Source organism: Pristis pectinata, chromosome 3 (assembly GCF_009764475.1).
Source record: "Pristis pectinata isolate sPriPec2 chromosome 3, sPriPec2.1.pri, whole genome shotgun sequence".
Taxonomy (NCBI): Eukaryota; Metazoa; Chordata; class Chondrichthyes; order Rhinopristiformes; family Pristidae; genus Pristis; species Pristis pectinata.
The window spans coordinates 125,694,692-125,709,978 of NC_067407.1; the positions used below are offsets into that span (position 1 = coordinate 125,694,692).

General features: G+C 40.7%; 1 protein-coding gene across 2 annotated transcripts in view; it reads left to right on the forward strand.

Moving 5' to 3' along the window:
- heatr1 (HEAT repeat containing 1) overlaps window positions 1–12,299 on the forward strand; it is an 82,559-nt gene extending 70,260 nt beyond the window's left edge. For both annotated transcript variants that reach the window (XM_052011300.1, XM_052011301.1), the window contains 10 exons: window positions 376–662; window positions 936–1,086; window positions 1,181–1,339; window positions 2,807–2,941; window positions 4,692–4,796; window positions 4,885–5,053; window positions 5,554–5,708; window positions 9,572–9,730; window positions 10,676–10,784; window positions 11,907–12,299. In XM_052011300.1, coding sequence (XP_051867260.1) covers window positions 376–662; window positions 936–1,086; window positions 1,181–1,339; window positions 2,807–2,941; window positions 4,692–4,796; window positions 4,885–5,053; window positions 5,554–5,708; window positions 9,572–9,730; window positions 10,676–10,784; window positions 11,907–11,995 — 1,518 coding nt within the window. In that variant the 3' untranslated portion in view covers window positions 11,996–12,299. The remainder of the gene's footprint in view (window positions 1–375; window positions 663–935; window positions 1,087–1,180; window positions 1,340–2,806; window positions 2,942–4,691; window positions 4,797–4,884; window positions 5,054–5,553; window positions 5,709–9,571; window positions 9,731–10,675; window positions 10,785–11,906) is intronic.
- The last annotated feature ends 2,988 nt before the right edge of the window (window positions 12,300–15,287 follow it).

Below are 15,287 nucleotides of genomic sequence, written 5' to 3' on the forward strand. Positions count from 1 at the left end.
TCATGATGTGTGGTCATCGCTGACAACTCGCAGCATTTATTGATTGCCCATGAGTTGAGGGAGTTGAGAGTTAACCATATTGGTGAGTCTGGAGTCGCATGTAGGCTACACTGAATAAAGATGACAGATAGCAAAGTTATTGCCAACAGCTGTCTTCTAAGAAATGATGGAACAGTGGTAATGACCTGAAATTATTGGATCCTGTGTTGGATCTGGAAGTCTGTCCAGTGACTAATTGAAAAATGAGATGCTATTTCTCAAGCTTGCATTGTAAGTCTTTCTATCAACAGATTTATACATGCAGTTTTGTTTTTTTTAAATCTCTTTACATGTATATTTGTGTGAAATAATTTCTTAAATCTGGTTTCTTGCCAGGTGAAGTTGCTTTTGAGCCTAATTGAGGAGCTTCTGAACATTGTTTGCTGTAAGGAAATAGAAGTGGAGCAAGCTGTTAACCGTCAGACCGCCCTCTTTAGCCTGAAACTCTTGTGCAGGTGTTTTGGTGCAAGTCACCAGGATTTGTTTGTGCCTGTGCTGGTGACTGCTGTTGACCTCATCGCAGGGGACAATGAAGAGGAAAGAAATCTGCTGGGCAATGCGTTACTTTGCATTGCTGAAGTTACCACTGCACTCAAAGCACTGGCAATACCACAGCTTCCAAGGTATGAAAGTAGCTCAGTCTGCATAATGAGAACTGTTGCCAATGAAAATGAAGTCTTGAATAACCTTTCCTGTGGCACTACCCTAGATGAGTTACAGGAGGTGCTGCCTTATCAAGACAGAATATTTGTACTATGTAATATAGTGAATGTGTTTCTCCCTCCAAATCCCCTCAGGCTGCCCTTTTAATGAAATGTAATTGCTCAATTGATCTTGTTGATAGTCCATTTTGTGTTATAAATTCTAAACCTTTATGATGGATTTACTTTGTACAGGCTGATGCCAGGACTTCTGAAGATCTTGAAAAAGCAGAAATCTCTGCTGTCCAATGAGATTTATTTGCTAAGTGCTGTTACAGCATTGCAGAGAGTTGCAGAAACACTGCCGCATTTCATCAGCCCTTACCTACTCAACATTCTAGTACAAGTAAGCTTAACAGCTTTTTCCTGTTGCATTATAGCAAAGAATGCATCTTATTTTCCTGAAGCTAAAATAACCATGAAATTATACTTTCATGTAGGTCACCCGGTTGACCAAGATTGCTGCAAAGGCAAGCCACTCGTCACAGCTTGATAAGCGTTTAACATCACTTCGAACTACACTGGCCACAAAGCTAGCTTCTCGGGTTCTATTGCCATCGATCAGCAAGTGCTATGATAAACTTGCTGACACCAAGCAGGTTAGCATTCTTCTCCATAGAGGTTTCTGCTTTATTTATCTTTTCTATTTGTGTTGGAGGTGAATCGACATTTCCAAAGTCTACAAACATTTATTGCGTTGAATGTGGCAATTTCCCGGTTATAGTTAACTTGAAAGTTCAGCCAGTGGAATTGCTTGCAAAGCTTTCACCCAAATGGTTGTTTTAAATGGTAGCTGAGAAATATCTAGCAGCATTCTGTATGATTTTAAAAACCTAGCATTATTTATATTCAGATACATTTTTATATATTAATTTATTGCTATCATGAGCCACTGTTGAGGTCTTTTTGAGTGAGATTCTAAATGTTTTCAGAAATATATGAATAGTGAATACTCTTTAATCAGTCTTGGATTTTTATATAATCCTTTTTTTAAATGGAGTTTTAGGCTTAGGCTTTGGTCCTGTATTTCACTGCTTTCCTGAACTCCATTTATTTCATGAAGTGTAACAAATAGAACAGTACACACAGTACGGGCCCTTCAGCCCACGATGTTATGCCGACCTGTATGAACCTTATCCCCATATAAACCTTATTCCCATTCAGTCTATCCCCCTCTCTACTTCACCTCCCATAATCCTCTATTTTTCATTCGTCCATGTGCCTATCTAATAGCCTCTTAAATGACCCTATCGTATCGGCCCCTACCACCACCCCCGGTGGTGCATTCCAGGCGCCCACCACTCTCTGTGTAAGAAAAAACTACCTCTGACATCTCCCCTGAACTTTCCTCCATCCACCTTAAACTGGTGACCTCTAATCTTGGCCATTGCCACCCTGGGGAAAAGATGCTGGCTGTCCACTCTATGCCTCTCATAGTCTTATATACCTCTATATAGTCCTCTTATTCTTCATCGCTCCGAAGAGAAAAGCTCTAACTCGTTCAACTTCTCCTCATAAGACATGCTGTCCAACCCAGGTAGCATCCTTGTAAATCTCCTCTACACCCTCTCCAAGGTTTCCACATCCTTCCTATAATGTGACCAGAACCGAACACAATATTTCAAGTGTAGTCTAAACAGAGTCTTATAGAGCTGCAACATTACCTCCCGGCTCAATATTAGTCCTAAACTGAGCTCCATTTTTACCTGTTATTTAGAGGAGAAAGTTGCAGAAATCCTGTATTCTGAAGAACTCCTGGTCTCTTGCATAACAACCATTCCTCTGCTTATCCAGCTGTACTATTTTACTATCCTTTTGGCTGCAGCTATGATTTTATCATCAGCTTTTTGCTGTACAATGGATAGTTCAATGTTTCGTGGGACAAAGCAGAAGCCACGTGGAAAGCTGGGGTCAGACAGAGATGGCTGTTTTTTCACTCTCGAGAGTAGATGGATCCACAATTATGATTTCAAACAGCTACGGGAGAACTTATAAGATTCAGTTAATGCTGGGTTTTAGTTTGGCGAAAACACAGGTAGTTTCTGACATGCTGGTATCTTCTCTAGCATTGCTTAGGTCCACTTCTCGACATCCTGAAGGAACATATTTGTAACATGGCAAAGGAACAATTGAATTCCCATCAATCTGAACTCACATCGTTCTTCCTCAAAGCCCTGGATTTCAGAGCTGACCACTTGGAGGTAGGACACAGAGTAATATTATATTTTCAAGATAGTTTACAACAATACAAATTAATTTCTGAATGTGACGTTAATTTGCGGAAAAATAGTGTAAATGCTATCATGTAACCCTTTTGTTGAATGACTGGGCATTGTATATGTGCTAGTTTGGCCCTGTCTGGTAGCAACCCTTGGTGCCTGATGGCTATGGATGGGAGCCCAAACCAAAGTTTGAGGTCTTGATCTTGCCCGACGCTGAGGCAGAGTTGGTCCACTGTTTGTTGAGCTGTTAAGCAGACAGTGCAAATTTATGATGTGAAGAATGGGTTTTAGGAATTTTGTTTTTACACAAGAGATTCTTGGGGCATGAAATACCTGTTAGAAGTGAATGGAAGCATAAACCACAGAACTACTTAACAAGGAAGTGGATAAATATCTTAAAATATAAATTTAATGAGACTATGGATAACTCAGACACATTGTAAGCATCATGGGCTGAATGATCACCTGTGTTGGAAAATTCTACAAATAATTGCCACACAATGGACATTTAAGATCCAAAGTGATTTTAAGCAGCTGGGAAAGTCCTGCTGTTATTTTAACCAATATTCCTCATACGTAACCACTAAAATCCATTATCAAGTCATCCAGCTCATTGCAATTTAGAGTTATAGAGTCATAGAGTTGTACAGCATGGAAGCAGGTCCTTTGGCCCAACTCGTCCATGCCTGCCTGAGCTAGTCCAATTTGCCTGCATTTGGCTCATATACCTCTGCGCCTTTCCTCTCCATGTACCCGTCTAAATGTCTTTTAAATATTGTAGTTGTACCTGCCTTTGGCAGCTTGTTCCATGAACCCACCACCCTCTCTGTGGATAAAGTCCCCTTTAAATCTTTCCCCTTTCAACTTAAACCCATGCCCTCTTGTTTTAGACTCCCCTACCCTGGGAAAAAAAGACTATGACCATTTACCTTGTGATTTTATATACCTCTATGAGGTCATCCTTCAGCCTCTTGCGCTCCAGGGAAAAAAGCCCCAGCCTATCCACTCTCTCCATATAACTCAAGCCCCCCTAGTCCTGGTAACATCCTTGTGAATCTTTTCTATGTCCTTTCCAGTTTAATGACATCCTTCTGATAGCTAGGTGACTAGAACTGCACACAATAATCCAGGTGCAGTCTCACCAACGTCTTGCGAAGCTGTAACGTGACATCCCAACTATTGTACTCATTGCTCTGGCTGATGAAGGCAAGCATGCCAGACGCCTTCTTCACCACCCTCTCTACTTGTGTCACCACTTTCAGGGAACTATGTACTTGTACCCCAAGATCTTTCTATTTTATTTGTGGGATGTTGCTGCACAATAACAGCAACATCCCACAAATATGAAAATCTGTTTGCTGCTTATTGCATCTTGAAATGGACCAACGTATTTCAAATTAAGGCTTAATTTGACCACCAATTCACATGTAAACAATTTATAGCCTGTTCTTGCAAGTTTTTTTGCATAACAACTGTGGAGCCATCTCCAATGTTATTGTGTATAATTTATAATTTTTAATGAGTTTGCATGGGATCTGGCCAGACTCCAGTGTTCAGATTGAAACAATTGCAAGGTAATTCCAATCTCCCATTGTGTTAGAATGATGAGGCATTTACACAGTGATACTTACAAGGTTGTAGTTAAGTATGACATCAGGTACCTCTCTATATTTAAAATGTACATACAGGCTAATTTTCTAATTTTCCTTTTTCTTCTTCCCTTTTATAGGATGACTTGGACAAAGTGGGTGAAATTGAAGGTCATGTCATTAATTGTCTTGTTGGCATGATAATGAAACTTTCGGAGGTTACTTTTAGGCCTTTGTTCTTTAAGGTAAAGTATTAATAATAAGTAAACTATTCCACAGACAAATATCTGGAAATTATTTTTTAACCACTGACATGGTTTGCTTTCCTCTCAGCTGTTTGACTGGAGCAAGTCTGAGGGATTCCCAACAGATCGATTGATTACATTCTACCGCCTGGCAAATTGCATTGCAGACAAGCTTAAAGGTTTATTCACCCTTTTTGCTGGGCAGCTAGTGAAGCCTTTTGCTGAAATTCTGAACCAGACAAATATTGTCAAGACAGGTAAAGTTGAAATCAACTAACTTTTTCATATGTAAGCCTCATCAGTGGTAGCTACTCTTTCAGAGGCATTAATCTGGGGAAAAATTGTCACAAATATAAATACCAGCACATATTTGTTAAACAGGCAAATGGTGTTTGACTACCCTGTCTTATTGATCAGGTAATGAAGATGATCAATGAGAGTGACATAGTTGATGTGCGTACTGTCTGAATTATATTTTAATCAAATAAAAGAATAATTAGATGAAAGAGAGGACTTGTGGTTGAGAGAGGAGCTATTGAACACAAAAATTCCTAAGGTGCTTTAAGGCCAGTGAAGCACTTAGAACTATTGTAATGTATTTGACCCACAGCAACATAATCGCCATAGTCAGAATTTATGATTTCTTATTAGCGTCTAATTTGCTACATAAGTACAGGCAATTATTTTGATCAACTGCAGAATTAGTCACGTGGTGTACTGAGTTTAATAAATCACCTTCTTTATCCCCCCAAAATAGATGAAAGTTTCTTTGACTCAGACAACAGCACAAAGAAATCTTGCCTATTGCTTCAGTTCATCACTGACTGCATGCACAAAATCTTTCTCTTCGACACTCAAAAGTTTGTCAGTAAGGAAAGAGCCGATACTCTCATGATGCCCTTAGTGGATCAGGTTTGTAACTCAAATGTTTTATTCTGCCTTTCAAAGCTTATTCCATTCAATTGCCAGCTTTATAATATGCAATTCACTTGAGTACAGTTCCTATGATCTGGCAGCTTGTCTTTATTTGGTAATGTATTTTGACTACTGATGCAGAATGATGTGCACAGCTGTAAGGTATTCCAAGAGCAAGTGGTGGGGAAAAAAGTCATAAGTATGCCATTTGGTCATGCCAGAACCAGCTCTTTAGTGGAGCTATCCAGTTGGTCCCATTTCCCCTTGGGCCTGCAGATGGTTCTCTCTTTGGGCATTTGAACCACATTAATGGTGTTCGGATAAGATATCTTTATTAGTCACATGTACATCGAAACACAGTGAAATGCATCTTCTGCATCGAAATGTGCTGGGGGCAGCCCGCAAGTGTCGCCACACTTCCGGCGCCAACATAGCATGCCCAAAGCTCATAACTTATAGGTCTTTGGAATGTAGGAGGAAACCAGAGCAACCGGAGGAAACCCATGCAGACACAGGGAGAACGTACAAACTCCTTACAGACAGCAGCCAGAGTTGAACCCAGGTCGCTGGCACTGTAATAGCGTTATGCTAACCGCTACACTACCGTGCCATGACTCCTCTTCAGCGATCTTGCATCTTTCTAATCTATCAATAACTTCTGACCAAAATGCTTTATGGAGAATCTAAACTGAGAATCTATAAAGAATATTTACAGCAATTACATTCATGTAATAACAAATAACCCAGCCCAAATTTGACTTTCGTCTAAAAGTTAGGATGATGTGGTGAAAGCACTCTTTGTCATTCACATCACCACATCCACCCCTCTCTCTGCTCTGTTATCACAACAATCTGCTCAAAAACTCGTGGGTTGCTGCCTATACGGTCTCCTTATTGAAAACTGCAGTCTTGTACAATAAGCAGCATATAGCCCAGTAAGTAAAGAAACTGAAGTTCCTGATGCACAAAATGGGAACACAACTGTTAGGTGATTCCTTAGCCATAGAATTAAAAAGATCTTCATAGTTTATTTACTAAATGCAGCTATTATGATCCTTGACAAATAAAGTAAATTCACCACACCTCTTGGTGATCCCCATTAAATATGTGTCAGACACGTAATTTTATATATAATACACTCCCTGAAACACTTACTTCCTGTGCTCTTCTTATACTGTTGCTATTTTCAGCTCTGTTTCTGCTGGTTACTCCAGGTTAGTTCCTGCCTTGTGAATCAGAGTAGGTGATCTGCTTTATCTACCTACTTCCCCTGCACTGTTGGCCATTGCGACATACTTCCTCCTATTGCCTTCCTCCGCCTTTCCTGTTGCTCTTTCTACCCACCTTTTTTCTGATTTACTCTACATCCTTTGTGCTCCTCTGCCAACCTCTGATCCACCTGTCTTCCCTCCATCCTTCACACTCACTGCTGCATGCTTCTAATCTACAAATTTGCACTTCCTATTCTTAACCTGAAAATTGCCCTTAAATGAGGTTCCTGGCTACGACACTGTATCACCTTTAGGTTAATTCAAGCAGTGGTCTACTACTTTTGTCAGTTCACCATCACTACCAAGCTAAAAATTTAATAAATCACATCATATCCCAGGTGGTTGCTTTGTCATCTGTCTCAATTTGGTAGCAGTCTGGCTTTTTCATTCAGAAGGTGGTGGCTTCAAGCTCCCCTTTAGAGATTTAAGTACAAACATGTCGGCTGACCTGCCATTGCTGAGGACAAGTTGTGCTGGGGGTGAGGCCAACTTTCAGAAGAGACTTTAAACTGGGCCCTCTCCACTTAGGTGAATGCAAAAGGTCTGATAGCATGATTTGAACATGTATCCCCTGATCAGTGTCACTAAAGCAGACTGTTTGATCATCACGTAGCTATCTATGGGAGTCTGCTGTGTACAAATTGTCCTTCCTAAATTACTACTGGGATGGGAGAGTCACTATTTTATAAAGAGTTTTACTTTATTGGGATTTGTCCAGAAAAACTAGCCTCTAACCTCAGGAAGGCATGGCATATAGCAATCCTTCGGTTTTTCTTGCATGCATCCAACTATCTTCTCTCTCTTATTGGTACTGCACAGGTAATTTCTGCTTTACAATCACAAATTATGTTTCAGTATTTCACTAATAACATTGATTATCCTGTATCAATGGAAAGTACAGCAAAATCAGAATAAAAACCCCTACATTCTCCCTGTGTCTGCATGGGTTTCCTCCGGGTGCTCCGGTTTCCTCCCGCATTTCAAAGGCATACTGGTTAGGAAGTTGTGGGCACGCTATGTTGGCGCCAGGAGCGTGGCGACACTTGCTGGCTGCCCCCAAAACACTCTATGCAAAGATGCATTTCACTGTGTGTTTCAATGTATATGTGACTAATAAAGAAATCTTGTATATAAAAAAAACTAAAATGTAGTTAGACTATTTTAAAGAAATTAAAAATTTCTAAATAATTAGAACCAGTAGTGGAGTCAAATGCCATTATAAACTTTTTTGATAGTGTTTGTGCTTTACCTTATAATCTCAATGAGACCATAGCTGTGACTCTTTCAGTTCAGATCACAAGACAAGGGAGCAGAAGTAGGCCATTCAGCCCATCGAGTCTGCTCCAAAGAAATGAGAAATGGTGGGGGGGGGGGGGGGCACCAAAAAAAACCACACTATTCTAACCCCAATTTCCGGCCTTATCCCCATATCCCTTAATACCCCGACTGTTTAGATATCTATCTCTTCCTTAAACGCCTCCAATGATCTGGCCTCCACTGCTGTACGTAGCAAGGAATTCCACAAATTCACCACCTTCTGGCTAAAGAAATTTCTCCTCATCTGTTTTAAACCTGTACCCTCTAATTCTAAGATTGTGCCCTCTGGTCCTGGACTCACCCACCAAGGGAAACCGCTTGACCACATCTACTCTGTCCAGTCCTTTCAGCATTTTAAATGTCTCTATGAGATCCCCTCTCATTCTTCTGTACTCCAGTGAGTACAGTCCAAGAGCCAACAAACGCTCATCATACATAAGCCCTTTCATTCCGGGAATCATCCTCGTAAATCTCCTCTGAACCCTCTCCAACATCAGCACATCTTTCCTAAGATATGGGGCCCAAAACTGTGCACAGTATTCCAAATGAGGCCTCACTAGTGCCCCGTAGAGCCTCATCAACACTTCCTTACTTTTATACACTATACCTCTCGAAATGAATGCCAACATAGCATTCGCTTTCTTTACCACCGATCCGACCTGGTGGTTAACCTTTAAGATATCCTGCACGAGTACCCCCAAGTCCCTTTGTACTTCTGTACTTTGAATTTTCTCCCCTTCTAGATAATAATCTGCCCGTTTATTTCTGTTTCCAAAGTGTACAACTGCACATTTCTCAACATTGAATCCCATCTGCCATTTCCTTGCTCATTCTCCTAAACTATCTAAGTCTCTCTGTCTCCTCAATACTTTCTACTCGTCCACCTATCTTGGTGTCATCTGCAAACTTAGCCACAAAACCATTTACTCCATCATCCAAATCGTTAATGTACGAGGTAAAAAAAAAAGCGGCCCCAACACCGACCCCTGCGGAACACCAGTAGTAACCAGTAGCCAACCAGAACGAGATCCTTTCATTCCTACCCTTTGCTCAGATGAAGGGTCTTGACCCGAAATGTTGACTGTCCATTTCCCTCCACAGATGTTACCTGACCTGTTGAGTTCCTCCGACAGCTTGTTTTGCTATGATTTTATTTGTCTGGCACACAGATCCAGAGTTATATATTAAACTTATGGTGGTATGCATGAAACTCTGAAGTTGCTTTAGTCTTAAGAACTGTGAATATATTCTGAAACTTTGTAATCTTTGCAGCTGGAGAACATGCTGGGAGGTGAGGAGGAGTACAAGGATAGAATGACCAATCATCTTATCCCATGTATTGCTCAGTTTTCTGTTGCAATTGGTGATGACTCCCTCTGGAAACCACTGAATTACCAGATCTTGCTTAAAACAAGGCACAGCTCACCAAAGGTAAGCAGCCAGGATTCCATGATAAAGGTTCCTATCCCAAAATGGCATACTTTATCTTTGTACTTTTATGTTGTCATTAATATCAAGTTTTGTTGAGTCTAAGTTAAGCACTTAACTATTTTGAAGAAATTTGGGTGACTTGGTGATAATCACAGTTTGTTGCAAATACTAACTTTGACTTGACAAGAATTTGTTGGTAAACCTTAGGTGCTGATCCCCAGAGACTGAAAAGGTATCTGGTTCAATGTATACAGAATTAGCTGTGCTTTTTTTTGAATTATTGGGATGTGCTATTAAGGCATTCTGGACAAATTATATCTAGGCTGGTGGGTACTTCCTCAAGGATTTTAGTGAACTGGTTAGGTTTTCTGGAACAGTTTATATAGTCATTTGTCTCTGATGCTGATCCTGAAACTACCAGATTATTTGGATTTCAGAGTTTGGCAAACTGTTTCTTTTGGGGACAGAACAACAGTTGGGAAACATTTTCCAGAACAATCCCTAAGCTGATATTGGGAAAGTAATCAAACAAATTTCCTTCCTGATCACTGTCCACTGAACCCTGCTGGAAAGAATACACGGAAGACCTTTGATTAATTGGTTTGTGTTAGTCTTTGATGCTCAGTGCAGATGAATGCCCTTCCTCTACTGTCTTCATCTGTATATTTTTACAGTTGTAATTGATCATCAGTGTGTTAAGAACTACTGAAATTCATATTTAGAAAAGTGTGCTTTCAGAAGAGGCAGGGAATTTAAGGAATAAAGATATTGAATTTAATCAGGATAGATTCCAGAATAATATTTACTTAATGAAGTTTTTGAAACAGCCGAAATTTCCAAACGGCCTAGGTCATCAATATATGATTTGAGCAATCTGATTCAGGGTGATTATATTTCTTACACTCATGATTATGGAAAAGGTTAAAATAATGTTTTAATGTGCAGGTGAGGTTTTCTGCTCTCACTATGTTGTTGAAATTGGCTGGTAAACTAAAGGAGAACTACATGGTGTTATTGCCTGAAACCATCCCCTTCTTGGCAGAACTGCTGGAAGGTAAGATACTTGATTTGAAATGTATCTTAATATAAATATTAATGTGTAATACAAATTTCATAAAAATTGTTGACTGCTTTTCAATTGTTTGCAAACAAGTTATGCTAGTCAGACTAGTGGCTAAGTTAGGAATGTACTCCATTTTTAAATCCTTAATACTGCTGTGTAAGAAAAGTTATGCATTGCTCCTTGAAGAGAAGGCAAGTACTTTGCCAGTTGAGATTCTCAGCATCAAATGGATGTTGCACTTCAGAAACTTAATCTGATTGTAATGGCTGAGCAGGCTTGAAGGACCGGGAGGCTTTCTCTTGCTCCTAACTTGTATTTCCCATTTCCCCTACTCTTGCAAATGATTTCTAAAGTACCTACACAATTCCCTTTTGAAAGCCCTGAGTAATTTTTGTTTCTACTCCCCTGCATACATTTGATTCCAGATGATTACTTAAGTTTTTCTCCACATCTCAAACTTTGAATCAGTGCCCCAGTTCTCTGCTAAAAGCAACAGATGCCCTCTATTTACCTCATCCAAACACGTCTTGTTCAGCTCTATCACATCTCCTCCCAGGTGCTCCAAGGAGAACAACCCCAGCCTTCTTTGCAGTTGAAATCCCTCACACTTTGGAACCATTCTAGTAAACCTTTACTGCATCCTTTCTAGAATATTTACAATCGTCTGAAAGTGTGGTGACCATAATTGAACACAGTACTCCACTACCCAAGCAGAGGTTTATATAGGTGTAACTTCTCTCCTTTTATATGCTATGTACAGGAAGTCCCTGGGTTAGGAACGAGTTCCGTTTTTGAGACTGTTCGTAACCCAATTTTGTATGTAACTTGGAACAGTGTCCGCACATGTGCACTTGGGCTGGGGATCGCAGCCGCACATACGCACTTGGGCCAGGGATCGTGACCGCACATGGCCCCAGCCGCACATAGGCACTTGGCCCAGGGTTGGGCCAAAGAAGGTGTACTGCCGCCGTGGTAGGATCAGGGACCGGGCCCACTTAAGAACCGACCATGGAGGTCGGTTCGTAAGTACGGGCGTTTGTAAGTCGGGGACTTCCTGTATATTTTTCTCATTTCAGTGGGAGTTTTGAGTTCAATATTGTGTTTGTGTTGCAGATGAATGCGAGGAAGTGGAGAACCACTGTCAGAAAGTGATCAGGCAGCTGGAAGTCATTCTTGGAGAGCCATTACAGAGCTACTTCTGAAAGCCATGTTGTACAAGTTTTATAATTAGATTATGAATGTTTTTATATGTACAGTAAAGGTTTGTATTGAGAATTATGTGATCCACGTGTATTTAAATATACTGGCACCACTGTTACTGAATTAATGGTGCTGAAATTGCAGAATTTTATCTTAATATGTGCAAACCAACATCTGAGGATTTTTACCTGATTTGGTTCAGCTTGGACATCGAGGAGTGGGCAGTTGTACAGTCTCTGTATTGCTATTAATGGGTTTGATTTTTTTTCTAACTTGTGGTTATCACCCGCAACTAATAATAAATGTTTAAAAACAATTATCAGTGCTTTTTATCACTGTCACTTCTGCATCAAATTACCCAATTGATTCATTTTTTTTCAAGAAAGCTCGAGGCCCAAATCTGATTATGGCTGACTCTTATGGCAACAACAGCGAAAAACTCCAAGCTTGACTAAATTCATATTGTATTGAAGAATTGAGCAGTAATTTGCTGCCACTCTTTATCAAATCAACAAACCTGCCTGGGGCACAGTGGTGCAGCTAGTAGAACGGCTGCCTTAGAGTGCCAGAGACACAGGTTCAATCGTGATCTTGGATGCTCCCTGTGTGGAATTTGCTCATTCTCCCTGCAAACTTGTGGGTTTCCTCCGGGTGCTCCAGTTTCCTACCATGTCCCAGAGACGTGTGGTTAATTAGGTAGCGTAGGTTAATTGGCCACTTTAAAATTGTCCCTCGTGTGGAGGTGAGTGGTAGAATTAGGGGATGGAGGGTAATTGATCAGAATATGGGAGAATAAAAAAAATTGGGTTAGTGTAGAATTAGTGTAAATGGGTGGTCGATGGTTGACAGGGTCTCATTGGGCCAAACAGCCTGTTTCTGAACACAAGAAAATAGGAGCAGGGATATGGCACCAGGCCCTTCTAGCCTGCCCTGCCTTTCAATAATATTGCTGACCTATGCAGGTCTCAACCCCTCTTCTGTGCCAGTTCCCATAACCCTCAATTCTTCATTCTTTGAACTAACTCCCATGATGGAAAGTATACAACAATTATACTGTATACAGCTAGGTGGCAGTGTGGACTGAGAGGAGGCTTCAGGCAGGTACAGTGCATGGACAAGCACAGTGCATTTGGATCATAATGTGGAAAAATGTGAGTCATCCACTTTGGGAGAAAAAACATAGAAAGGTGGTGTGTTTTAATATGATAAGAGACTGAAAGGTCTTAATGTTCAGATGACCTGGGTGTCCTTGTACACAAATTACTGAAAGTTAACAGGTAGCTTCAGTAACCAATTAAGAACGTAAACAGTATGTTGGTCTTTATTGCAAGAGGATTTGAGTGTAAGAGCATCTCACTAAAATGATATAAAGCATAGGTGAGCCTGCATCTGGTAAAGACTGGTCTCCCCACCTAAGGAAGAATATACTTGCTTTAGACAGATTGCAGTGAAGGTTTGTCACTTGATTCCCAGAGTGCTAGGTTTGTCGCACGAGGTGAGGCAGACTGGGCCTATTGAAGGGTCTTGACTCAAAACGCCGACTGTCCATTTCCCTCCACAGATGCTGCCTGATCTGCCAAGTTCCTCCGGCAGTTTGTTTTTTTTGCTCCTGATTCCCGCATCTACAGTCTCTTGTCTCTCTGTGGGCCTATCTCCTTTAGTTTCAAAGATTGAAAAGTACAATATCTTTAAGGGGCTTAACTGGGTCGATGTGGAGTTGATGTTTCCTCTGGCTGGGGTGCCTGGGACCAGAAGGTAATCAATCTTCCGAATTCTGTACCCAAGACTGCTGTGGAGGCTCACAGCTGAGAATATGGAAGGCAAAAATCAACAGCTCAAAGGATCTGGTGTGACTGAGGTACAAGATCTGCCATTTTCTAACTGAAATATGGAGCAGGCATGAAAAACCTATTCCTGCTTCTATTGCTTGTGCTAAATTGATGTAATTAAAAAATCAGAACTTAACCATTTAATACTGAAATTAAACAGGTTTTTATAATTTATTCAGTGGAGGGTGCGGGCTTTGCTTGCAAAGCTAACATTCATTTCCCGTCACTGTGCCCTTGAAGGTTGGGGTGAGCTGCCTCCTTGAACTTCTGCAGTCCTGATTAAAAATTGCTCCTTTTGATGTGTTTGGTTGGGAGTTCAGAATTTAGACCCAGCGACAATAACGGAACAGCTAAGTATTTTCAAGGCAGATGGCATGCACCCTGAAGAAGAACCTGCAGGTGGTGTTGTTCCCTATGCCCTCTGCCTCCACAGATGTTGCCTGACTCTCTCAGTTCCTTCAGCAGTTTGTTTATTTGATGGTGGAGGTCACAGATACGGGAGATGTTCCTGGAGTAAACAGCCACAGTGCTGGAGGGAGTGCTGATTAAGGGAGCCCTGCATAGTATTGACCTCTTTGGGTCTTGTTGAAGCTGCATTGATCCCAGCAAGTGAATATTCCAGTACACTCCTACCATATGTTCGTAGATGGTGGAAGGGCTTTGGTGAAATGCAGGTGAGTTATTTGGTGCAGTTAAACATTGTGTATAAATATATATTTTGAATAAATAGTTAAAAGGCTGAAATGTAGACTTCAGTTCTGGGGCGGGAGTGTGGGAAGTGAGCAGTTAACTCAGTATTCCAATTGTGAACAGTTTTGATGCAGTAAATAAACTTTCCAGTGGCAGAAAGGGGCTTCAGCATTGAGGACACAGACTAAAAGGTAATTAATTGACGGAAGCAGAACTGCAACAAGTTATGATCAGGAATCCTCAGCTTAAAGTTAAGGTGGATTCAGATTGCATCACTTTCAATAGGGAACTGCATAAATAATTGTGGTGCCATGGGCAAAGGATAGGAGCAGCGAGTTAATTGGAAAGCTCCTCAGAGTCAGCAGTAGGCCTATTGGGATTCTTGTGCCTTAACATTAGTTCATTTTATTTAATTAGTCATAATCTTTAATTTTGTTTTAAAACTGTTGGTCAGGTAATGGTCTTAAATTCCCAAGGTACAGTATTTAAGTAACAATTACAAAATGTTACTAAAAAGGTGCTTCATGAAAAATGACAGGAAAGCAAGGTGGAGGTTGATGTCAGTAGGAAACCAGTTGGTATAAGAACCATTTGGCTCTCATTTACCCCAAACTTTAGCATTAGCATAGTATTTTAAACATTTGCCATGCAGCCTAACCTGCTTCACTTCCCACAGCTGTGCAAATGAATCTGCACATTGCTACTCCAGAACCACAGGATTGTTTCCCAGAAAATCTTCAGATTTACTTGTCTGCATCTTTAAAGCTGCCTCATC